The sequence below is a fragment of the Melospiza georgiana genome, chromosome 3 (genome assembly GCF_028018845.1).
Source record: "Melospiza georgiana isolate bMelGeo1 chromosome 3, bMelGeo1.pri, whole genome shotgun sequence".
NCBI lineage: Eukaryota > Metazoa > Chordata > Aves > Passeriformes > Passerellidae > Melospiza > Melospiza georgiana.
This window is the reverse complement of record NC_080432.1, coordinates 20,546,860-20,563,998: the sequence shown is the minus strand read 5'-3', so window position 1 is coordinate 20,563,998 and position 17,139 is coordinate 20,546,860. Positions and strand designations below refer to the sequence as shown.

The following is a 17,139-nucleotide window of genomic DNA, read 5'->3' as shown; positions in this document are numbered from 1 at the left end:
TTCTGAATGAATCCCAAAAATGTCTCACCTTCTGTGCCAATCTCTGCCTGCTCCGAGGTCTCCTGGCCACTTTTACCAACCTCAAGACACACAAGGCTGCAGTTCCCCTCTCCTCTGGCTCATTATCGTGCTCATGTGGTGATTCTGGGCTGCCCAGCAAGAAGGAGGAGAAGAGCAACCTCCTTGAGTGTCCAGGGAATTTTTCTCACACCTCAGTGTCCATTTTGGAGCACAAGCCATATGAAGAACGACTGAGGGAGCTGGGGTTGTTTAGCCTGGAGAAAAGGAGACTCAGGGGCGACCTTATCACTCTCTTCAACTTCCTGAAGGGTGGCTGTAGTGAGTTGGGGGTCGGTCTCTTTCTTCAGGCGACAACAGACAGAACAAGAGGACACAGTCTCAAGCTGCGTCAAGGGAGATGCAAGCTAGAATTAAGAAGGAACTATTTTACAGAAAGAGTGGTCAGATACTGGAATCATCTACCCAGTGAGGTGGTGGAGTCATCATCTCTCGAAGAGTTCAAAAAAAGACTGGATGTGGCACTTGCTGCCATGATCTAGTTGAATTGTTAGAACATGGGTTGGACTTGATGATCTTACAGGTCTCTTCCAGCCTTGAATTTCTGTGATTCTGTGATTTTAACTTTTCCCAGCCCTTTCCATCTCACACAGAAAATCTGCAGGGCCTCACTTTACACCATTGCAGTACTCACCCTGCTGATGGGTCTCCCCTGGCAGCTTGTGACAAAGCCATTCTGTTCTGTGGGGGAAAGCTCTTCCTGACTGAGAGAGCTGCTCACTGATCTCTGCTCAGACTCAGCCTGACATCCCATTGTCCCAGAGAGGTCAGCAGCCTGAGGAAACAGAAATAAATGGGAAAACCTGATCACTGCAGCTGCTTGGGAGGTAGGAGAGGGTCAGCTTCAAGGAAGGCTGTTCTCCTCCTGCACCTCTGCTCCCTCTGCCAGAGATAACTTGTCACAGACATCTTTTCATGAAAAATCCTTTCCTTAGGATTTTTCCTCCTGAGAAGCTGGGAGGCCTCAGGAACAAAATGTAAACATTGATTATCTGCTGCTGGGGAATGCAACAGGTAAATCTGTGATTGGCCCATGTTGGATGTTTGTAATTAATGGCCAATCACAGCCCAGCTGGCTCGGACAGAGAGCTGAGCCACAAACCTTTGTTATCATTCTTTCCTATTCTATTCTTAGCTAGCCTTCTGATGGAACCTTTTCTTCTATTCTTTTAGTATAGTTTTAATGTAAGATATATAATAAAATAATAAATCAAGCCTTCTGAAACATGGAGTCAGATCCTCGTCTCTTCCCTCATCCAAGAACCCCTGTGAACACCATCACAATAACTCCTTACTTTTCAGCTCCCACTCTCAAGCAGAGCCCAGAAAAGCCAATTTGAAGGACTGCAGGGCAGCACCACTGACACACAGCTTCCCACTCCACCAGTCTTATACAGAAGTTACATCTTTGAGCCAGAGCAAGAACTCTGGTCATGGGCCCAGGGGGAAGTGATGGGGCTTGGCTGCACCTAGGGCACACACACTGCAAAATGAGGCACTACTAAATGTGCTGGAAAACCAAGACAGCCCCAGAGGGAGATCAAAGTTAACACACAGCTTGACCCTTTTCCATGCCCTGCACACAGCATGTGTTAGAACAGCTCCCCTGATGCACTGCAGCAGCCCTGCTTAATGGCAGCACAATCCAAAGCATTCTCACTTGCTCTGGCTGTGTATTGCTCATGAAAAACAGAAAAAAAAATTAATTCAAGGCACCTGAAAGAGCTCATTTCACAGCAATATATTTTAACATGGCAACAGAACATCTACAGAGAATTCCCAAGCAGTCTCTCTAGCATGGCTAAATTCACTCTGCTTGTACACAACAGCCAGCTGCACTTGCTCATTCCAAAAGAAATGCAGAAATCTCAGAGGACCTCAGGACAAGGCAAAAAGACATCCCATTGTTCTCTGACCACCACTGCACCGCTCACACAGTGCTCTGAAGCAGGGAGGCTTAGTGGCATTTCTGGATCCTTTTATAACACTTAAGCACAGCTATTCCTTCCTTGTTAACCAGCTGGATTTCTTTGTAGGCACTGCCAAAGCAGGGGCTGTTCACAACTGCCCTCTCAGGTGGAGCTGGCTTTGAGAAGCCCCTTTTGTCTGCAGACAAGGGCTTTGAAGCTTTCACTCCATGCCTGTGATTAAAACCTCCTCAGCCTTTCAGCAGGGGAGGAAGGACAGGGATTCCAATTGCTGAGAAACAGCAATTTTGCAGTCAGGGGAAAATCATTAAGCCCTGATTGATCCTTCACTTTTTTTCCCTGTACAACCACATTTTTTTCAGCGATGGATTTCAGCAGGTAGCAATTGTGTGGCTGTTCAGCCTCTGCCCAAACCACAGGGAGAAGCAGAGTGGCTGGGAATGGAGGGGGGATTTCATTTGCTGCCCTCAGCCTGAGCACCACATGTGCCTAAAGCAGCGAGAGCAAGCACACAGCTCTGCTTGGTTTAACTTTTATTTAGGAGCTGATTTTCTGCTCTCTACAGGAAACCACTCTCCAACACCATCCTCATAGCCCAGAGAGCATTTTGCACTTGCTGGTGTTGCCACCTGTGTATGAGAGCACATCCCAGCCCTCCTTTGGATCTGCTGGTGGCTGCTCCTCGTGGATTGAGGAACCAAGTCTCACCAGCACTGAGGAGCTGGGCACCTGCCAGGCACAGGAGCTCCACCAGGCTGTGGAAGGGACTTTCAAACACAGATTTTTCTCCCCTCACACTGGGACACCTGCAGCACACTCTGCATTGCAGACACGGGCTTGCATTGCTGTGCTGTGCCAGTGCTTCACTGTGTCTTGCACTTGCTTTTTCATGGCTTGTGCTAGAACTGATCCTGAATACCCCAAACCCAGTGGTCCTTGACAGCAGCCTCTCACTGCCACCCCTGCTTTGGCCACCTGGGTGGGTTTTCAGCAGCTCTAACCCTCTGCAGTCTCCCTGAGAGTCACTTTCCAGTGTGATAAGCCTCATTTCACCATGTTGGTCTCCAAAGAGGACCCCAGCCAGCTGACTGAGCCAACACTTCCAGGCATCTGGGCTCTTCAGCTGGATGGGAGGTTTGTTCATGTCAAAATTAATAAAACAGCCACAAAATAAAACATGGAGAGGTCTTCACCAATATCACAGCCCCCTGCAGTGCAACCCATAGGCCATCTCTCACAGCAGCTGGCAGTGCTGCTGGCAGATAAACTAAATAAAGGCACTGTTGTGTCCCCCAGCCCTGCCTCAGCCAAGTTATTTCTTCTTCACATCTCTCCTCTAGAAATGTATGGTAACCAGATTATCCTCAAGCCTCCCAGACTGCTTTAATATTGGATAGAAATTCAGAAGTTATTGCAGGTAGGAAAACAAAAAACAGCAGATGCAGCTGCATGAGCCTCAATCCCCTTGAAAATTCACAATTCTTATGCAGTGGAGGCACAGGGGAGGGTGGCTGAGCTACAGAGCACCTGGCAGGAAAGGCGAGTAGACAAACTCTCTGCTTGGAGGTCAACCCAACAATTTCTGCTGTGCATCCTCTTGTTGCTGTGTGCACGGACACAAATTCCCAAATGGAGCCCCCAGCACTGACCCAGGGCTCCTTCCCCTTGCACCTCCCCAAACTCGTTCAGCCACACCCTGCTCAGAAGGGTGTCAAGTGTCCTGTGGCTGGTCAGGGTGGTTTCCCACTTTCAAAAGCTGGGCTGGGAGGTGTTCCTGCTGTAGCAAGGCAGAGGAGCAGCTGAATTCCTTATCCTGGTCCTTCTTCCTTGAACTATCCTTTCTCTGGACCTCAACATATTTTTTATATTCTTTATATGTTGGTGATGGAGAGAGACAGAGAGTGTCGCAGACATCTTTTATGGAAAATCCTTTCTTTAGGATTTTTCCTCCTGAGAAGCTGGGAGGCCTCACGAACAAAATGCAAACATTGATTATCTGCTGCTGTGGAATGCAACAGGTGCATCTGTGATTGGTCCATGTTGGATGTTTGTAATTAATGGCCAATCACAGCCCAGCTGGCTCGGACAGAGAGCTGAGCCACAAACCTTTGTTATCATTCCTTCCTATTCTATTCTTAGCTGGCCTTCTGATGAAATCCTTTCTTCTATTTTTTTAGTATAGTTTAAATGTAATACATATAATAAAATAATAAATCAGCCTTCTGAAACATGGAGTCAGATCCTCATCTCTTCCCTCATCCAAGAACCCCTGTGAACACCGTCACAAGGGAGACTGACTTGGTGATTAGAATCTGATTTTATTGTGGGATGCAAGCACTTATATACAATTTTAGGGAGACTAGTGATGTGTACTACAATGATTAGGCTGAAATCACATACACAAATTTATGCATATAACATCTTTCTTGCAGAGTTTAATGGGATTTTCTTTTTTGGGTAAACTTGTCTGGTAAACTTCTTGCAATCCAGGTCTAATTTTCAAAGTTCCATTTGCTTTTGCCAAGACATCCTGTTATCAAATCTGTTATGTTAACTAGGTCTAAAGTCTATCATCATCTGTCTTGTGTCTCCTAATATTCTAACATCTCCCCCTTTCCTTTCGACTGAAAATACTCCTTTATTCTTTATCCTCAACTGAATTCTTTATCCTTCTTCCTAGAACTATCCTTTCTCTGGACCTCAACATATTTTTTATATTTTTTTATATTATTTATCCTTAATTGAATTCTTTATCCTGCTGCCCCTTCCTTGAACTATCCTTTCTCTGTACCTCAACATACTTTGCCCTTGCAAAGTGCAGATCTCCAGTATGGAGTATCTTGCACAAACCCTTCATTAAAGCAACACCAATGAATTTAGCTGCCTTAGAGATCTGGTGAAAGCCCAGAAAATGTTAAAAAGATTTAAAGGAAAAAACCCCACAACTATTGACAGTGGTAAATGCATCTTAATTAAAGCCTTGGAATGCACAATTCAAACACACTCCAGTCACCCTCCATCTCCCTGCAAAAGTTAATGAGATTAGTTTTTCTTACAGTCCCCACTGATCCACAAAGTACAAAAAGGGAGTGGGAACTGAAAATGAAATATGGTGGGTGCAGGGCTAGATGCTGATTGCATTTACAGGAGTGTAATTGCAACAGGATCCCTTGCAGGTCCTGCTGGCATTGATCCAGGAAGCGTGGTAGCAACTGCTGGCTTGTGCTGCAGGGACAAATGTCTGGCCCTCAGTAACTGAAGCAGAAAGTGATGATGAGGAAGTCCACCTCATGTTCCAAATGAAAATCAAATATGAGGTACAGTGGCTTTTCTGCTTCCTCGGTCCAAAGTAGGATGAAATTACATCCTTGATTTGTGGATAATAGAAGTTTGGTTGGTTTTTTCTATTTTAATCTGAAGAGTCCCCAGAGTTGCGCTGTTGCCAAAGACTCTTGTAACTCAGGCCAACAGTGAGAGAGAGAATGTAACAACCCTGCAAATTCCCTTGCAATAAACATCCCCTACTCACACCAAAAAAAAAAAAAAACAAACACGAGGCTTCTTCATGTGTGCAAGCCTCTCAAGATCTATATAATCCATCTTAATGCAGAAATATCACAAGTTTGACTTAGACTGGGTCGGGGTAGCTATTTGCTTAAAGCAAACGCTCTGTTTACCCTGGGATAATCTGTGAGTGTTTCTGTGCCCACTTGTTCTCATCCTCTCCCTGCTCAGGATGCCTGCTCACACACTGGGAAATTCAGTGAGGGAAATCTACTCCACAAAGTGCCCTGGGCTGATGTAGAGGAGATCTACACACGCTTTGCAGGGAAAGGGGGTGAAATTCCTGCCAGTGACCCTCCGGGAGCTTCAATGTTAAAAGTATCTGACTCATTTTCTGGGGTTGAATGTCAGGCACAGCATCACACTGCTCCACTTCTGCAGATGGATTTGGGGCACAGGAAGGGACACCTGCTTGGAATGAGACTTTGCAAAGGGACTGTTGCAGGCATCCTTTGTGAAAAATCCTTTCCTTAGGGTTTTTCCTCCCGAGAAGCTGAGAGACCTCAGGGACAAAATGCAAACATTGATTATCTGCTGCTGTGGAATGCAACAGGTGCATCTGTGATTGGCCCATGTTGGATGTTTGTAATTAATGGCCAATCACAGCTGGCTCGGACAGAGAGCTGAGCCACAAACCTTTGTTATCATTCTTTGCTATTCTATTCTTAACTAGCCTTCTGATGAAACTTTTTCTTCTATTTTTTTAGTATAGTTTTAATATAATATATATCATAAAATAATAAATCAAGCCTTCAGAAACATGGAGTCAGATCCTCATCTCTTCCCTCATCCAAGAACCCCTGTGAACACTGTCACAGGGACAACCATCACAGTCTCCAGCTGCTGGTTTATTCCACAGCAGGAAATTTCCCAAAGGAAAAATAACAGGCATATGCACATTGTGGCCTTAGAGGAGCTTGATGCTATTTGGCTCTTATTGGGGAGGGTGGAGGGGATTTGGTGGGATTTTTGGTGTCATGCTCTTTGTGATTTTTTAGATAATACCACTCAGCACTATTAATACTATTGCTCATTAGTGAGCACTCTGTTTCTTCCTAAGAGTAAAGAACTAGAGAAACCTCCTCAACAAAATCATAAAAGGGGCACTAGAAAAAGTTGAAATGGAAAAGCTGTAACTGATCAATTTTTTATGGAAAGAAGGGGCAAGGGAAGCAGACAGGAAAAATGTGTCACCTGAAGACACATGCTGCTTTTTTGAAATGGCTGTCTGGCTTTGTTATGGAATCACAGAATGGTTTGGGATGAAAGGGGCTTTAAAGGTCACCCAGTTCCAACCCCCCTGCCACAGGCAGGGACACATTCTACCAGGACAGGTTGCTTAAAGCCCCATCCAGCCTGGCCTTGAACACTTGCAGGGATGGTGCATTCACAATGCCCTGGGCAACCTGTGCCAATGCCTCACAACCCTCACAGTAAAGAATTCATTCCCAATATCTAATCTAAAACTGCCTTCAGTAAGGTTAGGGCCATTTCCTGTAGATCTGTCACTGCATCAAAAATCCCTCTCCCAGCTCTCTTTTAGGCTCCCTTTAGGTACTTGAAGGCTGCTGTAGGGTACTCTAAACATTTTGCCAAAACTTGCTGATTTTCAAAAGATGCCAGTAAAGAAAGTTTTTTTTAAGTTGTTTTGACCCTTGAGAACATCTTGATAGCATTTCTCCTATGCCTCTATCTCAGAGTAAATAAAAACCCTTTTAAGTGTCTCATCAAGCAAGTTTTGGGGCCTTAAAGGGTCTCAATCACCTCCTTCTTGCACGTTAGAGCACCTGACTGTAGGCTTAGAATGATACTCACCAGGACCTGTCAGTGAGGTAGCAAATGTAGAGAACAGCTCTTCAGGAGAAAGGGAGGAGCTGAAGACACCTGATGGAGTCCCTACCTGTGCCACAGTAGTCAGGCTGCCATGACAGCTCAAAAAAGAATAAATAAAAGGAGGGAGAGTAATTAAAATCCCCTCAATAAAATCCCTTCTCATTCTGTGTCAATGTTTTCCACAGGCTCAGAAGTCTGATTCAGCAGCCTGTGCAAGAAGCACTGATGACCAGAGTGACACACCATGCTTGCCCCATTCTTTCTCTGTGGGACATTTGGAAAGAGGATTTATCTAATCCCTTCCTGCAACAAAATATTAAGAATATTTTCCTCCAGCCCTTTATAGACCACCCATAGTGCCCTGTATTAGGCCGTAAGATGCCTCTGCTCAAAAAGGGGCATTGCTGGGGCAAGTGAAAGCAGCCATCACCTTCCTGCTCACCTGAAACATATGCACATACACACACAGAGTGAGATCCACCCCTCTCAGCCCTTCAGTGAGACAACATTTCATCTCCCAGTCTCCTGAATCTGTCAGCTGGTTATTTCAGCTGCACCACAAAGTTTGGCAACCCAGCCCTTTCCCTGGGTTTTCAAGCTTCCCAGCATGGGCCAGCAATGCCTAGAGAGGATCTTCTAGACACCAAGGACTTACACTGGATAATTCAAGCCACAGAGAGACAAAATACCCCTCTCCCCTGTTTCTCTTCTTTCTAGATATCACCTAGAAAAAACTGATCCTCTCTAATGCCGCCCTTTCCTGTTGTCATAACACCTTTTATAAATGGAGGGTGTGATGCCCTGCCACCAAACCCAAAATGTTTTCCCCACTGGTTTTGTTCTTCGCAGCCCCCTTGGGTGGGTACCCCTAAAACTTCCTCATCTCCCTCAACCAAACCCCAATCTCCACATCAGGGGAGGCAAAACCCTGGACCCATCACCTCTGTCAGGTGTCCACATTCAGATGCACAAATCCAAGCCATGAGCCACATCCCCAGGGCTCATTAACTGTTTCTTAAATGTGAATTTTCCCCATGACCCTTAAAGCACATGACACTAACTCTGCTCACCCCCACACCCCTTTCCAGGGCTGTGTCACAGGTATTTGTCCACGCTGTTGCTCTTGAGGATCACAAAGCAAAAGTCCCTGTCTCATGCAAGGCTGGCGCTGCTGTCACCAAGCCGCAGCTTCGTGGTTGGGCTTCGAGGTATGTGGTCATCAGCAGGAAACAAAGCCTGCATCAGAGCTGTGACGATTCAGGGGGTTTCAGGGTGGTTTTTTTCATCCCCACCAGCCAATAAGAGCACTCACAGAAGCATTTCTCTGGCAGGAAGCAGGGCAGTGACTCCTTGGGTAGTCGGGCTCCTCTTGTGGAGCGGTGGAGATGGCAGTGAACTTCCCCTGCAGCCTCGCTGCACTTTGCTGCTTGGCACTCTGGAGCTTCACCGGGACTTCAGGCGGTAAGAATGGGAAATAATTGCTGTTTTCCTTGTGGTTCACGTTCTGTGAGTGCTGCTACGTGGGGCTGTGGTAAGTAACAGCCTTTCTCCAAGCGCTGCCCGTGCTGGCTCAGCACTGCAGGGCTCAGGCTGCAGCTGAAAACCCAACTGCTCCAAAGACTTTCTCCTTGTCTAGTGAACCATGCTGTCCAGGGATATCATTTAGTGGCTTTAAAGTCAATTTATGGTTTTAACTCATTTGTCAGTGTTTAAACTCTGCGTGACCTTGATTATTAAATCTAAAGGCTGCGGGTAACAATCTGACTGCTAAGTACAGATGGACACTTGAGTGCAGATTAGCTGACTTTTAATGAAGCATTAACCTGTTTCATTTCTTTCTTTGCTGAGCAAGGGAACTCTCTTGATTGCAGCTGGCCTTAAATCTTTAGAATGGGAGCTGCAGACATGAGTGTTTTTCTCTGAAGGTTTTGGTCCAGTACTACTGAATATATTTCAGCATTACTTTGGTTCACATATACAGAAAGAACTCAGGGATGGTGTTGGGTTAGCCAGTAGCTTTTTTGTACTGCTGTGGTTTCCTTTGGGGGCTGCAGAGGCATGCAGGAACTCTGCCACATCTTAAATGTAAAGATAAAGCCCTAGCCTTGCTAGGGGGAGGAAGTTTTTAAAGGAGGGAGAAATGGGGAGGAGATTTTCAAAGCATCTGGTAGAAAAAAACAAATCAACACGTTGCAATCTGCTTTTTGTTTTATTGTAGCCTGGGAGGGAGCAGCCACAGGAATGATTGCTCTCTCAGACTGCAGGAACAAGGTCCCCAAAGCAATCCTCAAGGAGGAAAGCACTATAGAGAGCCTCTTAATGCAACATTCAACTCATATCTGCAAAACCAGCCCTGGTTTGCTTAATAACAGATGGTTGCCAGCTAATTTTGAGCAAGCAAAGGGTTTAACCCTACTATTGCCCAACAGAAGGAGCAAGAGGAGGGCTGGCTTTTCCATCTCTCTCTTGACGTTTCCAAATCCAGGAGCAAGGATGGGCTCTGAACGTGAATGCTCTGCTCCTGAGCATCTCCCCCTAGAGCAGCAAGAGTTGTCTGCTCAGACTGTGAGATCACACACTCGTGCCCTCTGAGTGTGGTAGGTGCCTGGCCAAGTTATGCTGTGCCTCTGCTCCCACATAGCCTGGATGTCTCAGGAATGCTGGCTTGCCTAGAGCCCTGCAGAGCTATCTGCCCTCTGAGCCAAGTCTGCCTTGTGTGTGCCTGGAATGGGGCCATCACCTCACACAAATTCTAATTTGCAGGAAATGGCACTAAAGTTAAGCCAGAGATGAAATGGTCAGAAAAGGCTGCAGAGAAAAAAATCAGAATTACAGGTACCTCACACCAGAGAGTCCCTGGGGTTTGGAAATAGAGTGCTGCAAACTATTCCAAACACTGAAAGTGATTTCAGACCTGTGTGTTTGCCATGCAGTGACCACCTTGAATGGGAATGAAAGCACACAAAGAAAACCAAATCCTAGCCCTAAAGAATCTGAGAGGAAAATGGTGGGATAAAGATCTCCCACGAGGGCTCAGTATATTTCATATCCACTTTGCTCTGGTATGAGTAGTTTTCAACACCAAGTTGTATCAGGTGAACGAGGTAAAACACCCAGTACTCCTTAGTGAAAGCTGGGAGAGAAATATATCCTATAACCTCTCCCCTGCTTACGACACATGGCATATTGAGTCTACCTGTCTACAACACCTGTCCAGCTCGCTCACCTCTCCAGGTGATGCATTTCAGAGGCCTGGCCATGTGTGACACTGCTGGATCTCCCAGCACTGGAGTCAGGGACAAGGGCTCTTGGACTCTGACTCTTGGTTTGAATAACACACATAATAATTTTCTTTCCATCCACACAGTGTGGTTTCAGCCAGTCTCATTCACCTCAGGCCTATAAAAGACGTCACCATGACTCAAGAGGTTCTCAAAAGCCACAAAAGGACATTGTATACAGATTGAAAGGGGCTGTGGTTATCACCCCCTTCTGCAAAGAACAGTATCTGATGTCAACACTGCAACACCTGACTTTCCAACAGGTGTGAGAGCAGATATTCAAGCAAGGTGCTGGGGAGCAGCAAGGAGAGCCCAGGGCAGCAACCTGCTCTCAGCCTGGCAGGATGTCCCAGCTGCTAAGTGAGGTCAGGAAAAATCTGGTCCCTATAGCTGTTGGGTTGGTATTGATGGCACAGGAAAAAGATGGCATTTCTGGACAACAGGACTGCTGGCCTGGTGGGCAGACCAAGGCTCTGCTCTGCCTGGAGCTTCATTTCTGCCTGCAGACAGGTCCTGCATGGCCCTCCTCAATCACCTGTGGATGGCAGTGCCTTAAACCCCTGTGAAAAGTTTTACCCATGAGCTGAGCACTGTGTGTGATGTGCTTGCCTGAGAAACACCTTTGGTCCAAGGCTGGATGGTCACAAGCTTCTGTGACTCTCAAATCCCACCCTTGCTGCAGCAAGAAGACACCATCCCACAGAGAATAGGTGTTGCCACATTTCTCCTCACAGTGACAAGCAAAGCACAATTCTTCCTAAGAACATTTCTGGGTCTCACATTCTCTGAACCTCAGAGGAAGGAAAAACAATTCTTATTTGCTGTGCGTGTATTTGTGCCAAAGTAGAATGCAATATGGAGACTGTTTACCCAAAGTGATGGGGTTTTGTTTCCTTGGCCTGTCGGGGCCAAGAGTGTGTGTGTTGTGTGTGTGTTGGGACTGTTTGGTGACAGTCACAAAATTCTGTGCAGTGGAGTGCAGTTGAGTGCTTGGCACATTCAGTTTAGATGTAATGTAAAATAATACAGAATACCATAGTATAATAAAGTAATTAATTAGCCTTCTGATAAGATGGAGTCAGATGCATCATTTCTCTCCCTTCGTTGGGGGTGAAAATATCATCGATAAGTAGTCTTGGGACCTACAAGTGGGTTCCAGGCTGTTGGGTGAAAAAACACCACAAAGCACTGGCTGCACACCCATAGTGCAAACACAGATCAGAGGCATGGCACGGGAGAGCTCATCAGCTCCACAGCAGACAAAAGCCACCTGCAGAACACCCACTCCTCTGCAACACATGGCCTGGGTCTCTCAGCTCCCACCTGCAAGAAAGTACAGGGGTCATTAAGGAAGTTGGGGTGTCAGCCAGGAAGAGAGATGGATTTGGACATCCTTGGGTTGAGGAGGGATGTGGAATTGAGTCTCTCCTTTGCAGGTCAAGGTGTAAATCCCTGAGCACTGTTACAAGTGGGTGCAGCAATTAACACCTGTGAGAAGGACGTGACAGTATAAGTGGGATGTGCATAAGCAACATGTGTGATAAATTTTTGTCACCTTCTATGCCGTTGATGTTACATAATTCTGGTTTGGCTATTTTATTTTTTTTTTAATAGACTTCAGATCATCAAGCTGCCCCTGCAAACTGGTTTAAGTGCACAGCCTATGCTCTGTGCAGCTGGCTGGGGGTGAGAGATCTATCTGTGAAAAAAAGCTAGAGGTGATAAAAAGCTTGACTCTCACAGCAGATTGAATACATCCTCTGTGTGTACACCTGTGTGCACAAGCACAGCCAGGCTCGCTGCCTGCACGCACACAGGGTCGCGTCCTGCACCTGCAGCCCTGGGCATTGGCAGTGGCTGGATGGCACCTTCTCCAGGATTGGGGATTTTTTTCCTCTTCTATGATTTTAGAAGTGGGAAAATGGAGAGGAAAGGAAATGTAAAAGAGGGTGAAATAGTGACATCAACTGTAAGATCTGAGCTTCTTTAAAATGATGGAAAAAGAAGCGGTGCGTGGGGAAAGAGCTACACAAGCAAGTAAAAATATACAGTAAATGGTTTTATGAACTGCTCTAATGTGAAAGGTCATGGGTTAACGCCCACACTCCCCAATTTCCATTTTCTGCACACCTGCTTCTCCACTCCATGACCTTGGTAATAATACAATTGTTTGGGTTAGAAGGGGCTTTAAAGACCATCTACTTCCAACTGCCCTGCCACAGACACGGACACCTTCCACCAGACCAGCTTGCTCAAAGCCCCACCTATCCTGGAGTTGAAAACTTCCAGTGATTAAACATGTACCAGTGTCTTACCACCCTTTTTCAGTGAAGAATTTCTTCCTCACATCTGAATCCTTCTAACATAAAAACCTCAAGATGCCATCAAAGGTTTAAGGGTGGGATGTGGGATAAAAACTTGTATCTGTAAGATAAGATATGCAAATTAAGAGCAGCAGGACTCTGGAGCCAGTGTTTGATATGTTATCAAAACTATACTGCACTCTGAGCAACATCTGACCTATCTTTATAAGCAGTTTCAAAACTGGTCTTTTTATAAACCGGGAGTTATAACAGAGACATTGAAATAGTATTTGTGATACTCTGGCTTCTTCTGAGTAATTTTGAGCTCTGCTTTCACTTCTGGCAGCATCTCTTTATGTCACTTCATTTCCTGGGACTGTTTCACCATTTCAGTCATATAAATGAAAACTACTTTGTAATGGATGCGAGCAGAGACCTCCAAATGCATTGGATGAGTAAAAGGGTTTAGCATTGGTTCAGAGGGCTGAAGCTCCCACCCTTTCATGCCCCTGCTGTGTTTTACCCTGGTGTTTGGTGTTGTTTCAGGGTCACATGTTACACCACCCCACTCAACCATAAGACCTGGCTTCCCTGTGCCAGTGAGCACCGACAGCCCCGAGGTGCGCAGGGCCGCTCGCTTTGGGGTCTACAGATACAACAACAGCTCCAATGACCTCTTCCTCTTTAAGGAATCACAGATAAAGCAAGCCATGGTACAGGTAAGAGCAGCAGGCTCCTGATGGCTCTCCAAACCTTCTTCTAACTGACCCTTGTATGGCATATCCAAGGCACAACATCCCTGATCCTCCTCAGGGCTGCTGAAGCTGTCCCCTATAGCACTGCTACACAGGAGGGCTCTGTGTGGGTGACACACACGTCCCAGCTCTAGCACTTGATTCCTAGCCGAAGTTTTGGCATCTCTTTCCCCTGCCCTCACTCTAAAGGAGGAAACTGCTTTCTCTAGATAGTCAGAGGGCTGAAGTACCTGCTCCACGTGGAAATCAAACGCACCGTGTGTGAGAAGAGGGATCACCCCAGCCTGGACAGATGTCACTTCCAGAGGGAAAAAAACCTTCAACAGGTATGTGTTCCATTTATTTGGGGTGGAACTGCAGGGGATTCTTGGTCATCTCTAGCTGTACAATCACTTTTAGAGCAGCTCTGCCTCTCCTCTGCAAGCCTGCTGGGGTGAGGCCAGGTTCTCACCTTCCGTGCATCCAGGGCCAGCTCCTGCCTGCAGGGAGTTGAAGCAGACACATCCACCTGGCCCATGCTCCTGGGTGACTGAGAGTGTGCAGAAATAGAGCAGGGGCTAAATAGCTTTCCTAGGTGGGAAACACAGGCTTTCCCACTAGACAGGATCACTCAGCAAACAGCACTTTTCCTAGGATAAAGTGGGCAGACAAAAGGATGCTGTTTTCTCCTGCCCCATCACAGCCTGCAATGCTGAGATCAACCAGCAGACACCTGAACTTTCTCACCTATTCCCCTTTTCTTCACAGATGCTGAGATGCTATTTTGAGGTCTGGATAACACCCTGGACACACAAAGTGCATATCCCTGTTGCCCACTGTCACCAAGACCTTTCCCCATGAGAGCCCAACTTCCAGAGAATCTCCTTCCCTGAGTTTTTCCTTGCCTGGACTGCTGAGGTCAATACTGAAGTGGGAACAGCTGTATAGAACTGCACAGAGCTTTTCTCTCAAAGTACATGGTTGTTTTTTCCTTGAGAAAAACACTCAAAAGACAAGGCTTGCCTTGACAGAATGTCTTGCTATCCAGTTTTGTATCTGTTTTTCCAAAACTAAACTGCACATGAACACATGTTGTCATTCATTTGCCATCCATCCTCTGGCTGAATTTCCAAGCACTCCCATGAAGCTCTGCTGCATTTGTTTTGTGATGAACTTTCACAAAGCCACGATGGAAACTAGTCTAAACCACAGCATGAGTGAATACAACACTCAGGAAAGCTTGACAACAGTGGGGTGGTTTGCCTGGGTATACATAAACACACATATACACAAGTTTTAACATTTTCCAGTGCCAGGGAAATGGTCAGACTCATCTGTCAGGAAGGCAAGAGGGAGAGCTGCTCTTTTTCTTTTTAAGACAGAGGTATGGATAAGGATGTCTTGAAACACAAACATCCCAGAAATTACTCAGTGCAATGAGTGCTTCCACCTTAATTAAAGCTAAGCTATGCTGTGAAAGGGCATCACTGCAAATGCCAAGGCTAATAAATCTAATCATATAGCCAAAGAATAATTCTGAGGTTAAACAGCATAGTTCCATCCAGGTTAATACACAACATTTAATCTCTGGCAGACCACAGCTTATATTCAGGTTCAGTACAATGTGGTCTTCTCTAGGTGGACATCTACCATTCCTTCAAGTCTTCACTCTTCATCCATGGGCTAATTATTGCTTACAGTGGACTAAGGTCCCTATTGGGAAGGATTTGGGCAGCTGCTGCCTTAAAACAACCATAAAGTCTGAGCCCATGATCAGTCATACACAGACCAGCACTTCCAAATGGGCAGGGCACTTATCTAAGCCACAAAGAACACCTTTTTTATTTTCCACAAATACTCCTTTTTTTTCCTGAAAGTTGTTGCTTTTCTGCAGCAATATTGTAACTCCTATTAGCAGTAACACCCCCAATTTCAGCCCTTTTAACAATCATTCAGTCAAGAAAGGCCAGTGAATGGCCTGGCTCCAAGGCAAGGTCTGGGGATCTCCAACCAGATTGTATTAATAGTACAGCTGAGTATCTGCTCCAACTAATCCCAAAACTGGGCAAGTCTCAAGTTCTGCTTCAGAAATACCACTTGTGATGAACAGGTGGCTCAGCAACAGCTCAAATTCAGCATCCAGTGCTGGAGAGGCAGCTGTGTTGCATCTTATCTTTGGGAACAGCAGTGTCTTGGCTGGGAAAAAAAAGGCAAAGAAAGAAAAAAAGCAGTGCTCTAAAGAAAGCTCCAGAAGGGCCACAAGAGGATGTAATGTAATGCTACATTCAGCCACCACCAACAGCCTGGTGCCAAAGACAAGGAGAAAGAAAGTCAGTGATGGTGGCTTGGGCTGTCCACAAAGCAGGAAAGCCAAGCCACAGCTAAGCTTGTAGGAGAGCAGAAGAAGCCAGAAAGAGCTGCTCTTTACATCTCAGAGGGGTTGGGAATGGTCTCAAGCCCTTTTCTCCTTCAGCTGCACACTTCACACAATGCCAAAGGCTTCCAACCAGGCTGTCAGCTCCAGACAGGCTGGGCAGATCCATGTTCCTTCCTTCAGGCAGCAGGACAGCCTGGTGTTCAGAACAGATGTCATCTGCCTCTCACATGCCACCAAGGGGGCGAGCAGGCAGCGTGCTGTCACTTCAGGTCTGTGCAGAGATGCACGCAGGCAGTGAGCATGTCACACAACAGAGGCCCCCGTGTGACTCCCCAAGCCCCTGACACACAGTGCTTCATCTCAGTCACCTCACCAAGCCAATTCTCCATCTGCCACAGCAACAAAAGTTAAAGCCAGGTGAACTTGGCACCATGCAGGCTGACAAACCCAACAGGCTTTTGCTGTTCTCCCAAGGAAAATGCAGCACGACTGTTCAGAGCTCTCCATCCAAACAGAAAAGCTCCTGCTGAGAAAGACAGATCAGCTTTATGTTCAAAGCTGCATCCAAGTGCTCACTGTGACACAGAATTCCAGTGTGCTTTACAAGGAGAAAGGCACACTGGAACTGTAGTACCCATCATCCCCTCAGCTACGGTAACAGAGCTTTCATCAGCAAAGAAAGGAGCAGAGTTAAAGTCCACTGAGCTCTTTGCATCACCCCAGAGCACTTCACTCTGGGAGGATTTGGGTAATTGAAGAGGAGGACACTGCTAGCACTGACCTAAAGAGCTGCAGCTAAACACCACTCCATCACAATGACATGCAGCAGCCAAAATGCCAATGTCTCTGCCCTCTGCATCTTGCTTACACCAAGGTGAACAGTTCCCCAATTCACTCCAAAGAGTTCATACCCCTCCAGACCTTGCTGGGTCTCTGACATCTATTTCAGGTTACAATGGCAAGTTAGTGATATTTTTGGTAAAGATTTAGGGCATGAGGTGAGAAGGAAAACTTGTTTCTGCCAGCTCTGTATGTTGAAGA

The 17,139-nt window shown here is 46.2% G+C and overlaps 1 protein-coding gene across 1 annotated transcript; it reads left to right on the top strand.

Moving 5' to 3' along the window:
• Nucleotides 1–8,788: 8,788 nt before the first annotated feature.
• Nucleotides 8,789–14,598, top strand: CST7 (cystatin F). Its single transcript, XM_058021330.1, has 4 exons — nucleotides 8,789–8,864; nucleotides 13,534–13,706; nucleotides 13,952–14,068; nucleotides 14,490–14,598. The coding sequence occupies exons 1-4, from the start codon at nucleotides 8,789–8,791 to the stop codon at nucleotides 14,580–14,582; spliced, it is 459 nt and encodes a 152-aa protein (XP_057877313.1). The 3' UTR covers nucleotides 14,583–14,598.
• Nucleotides 14,599–17,139: the final 2,541 nt, after the last annotated feature.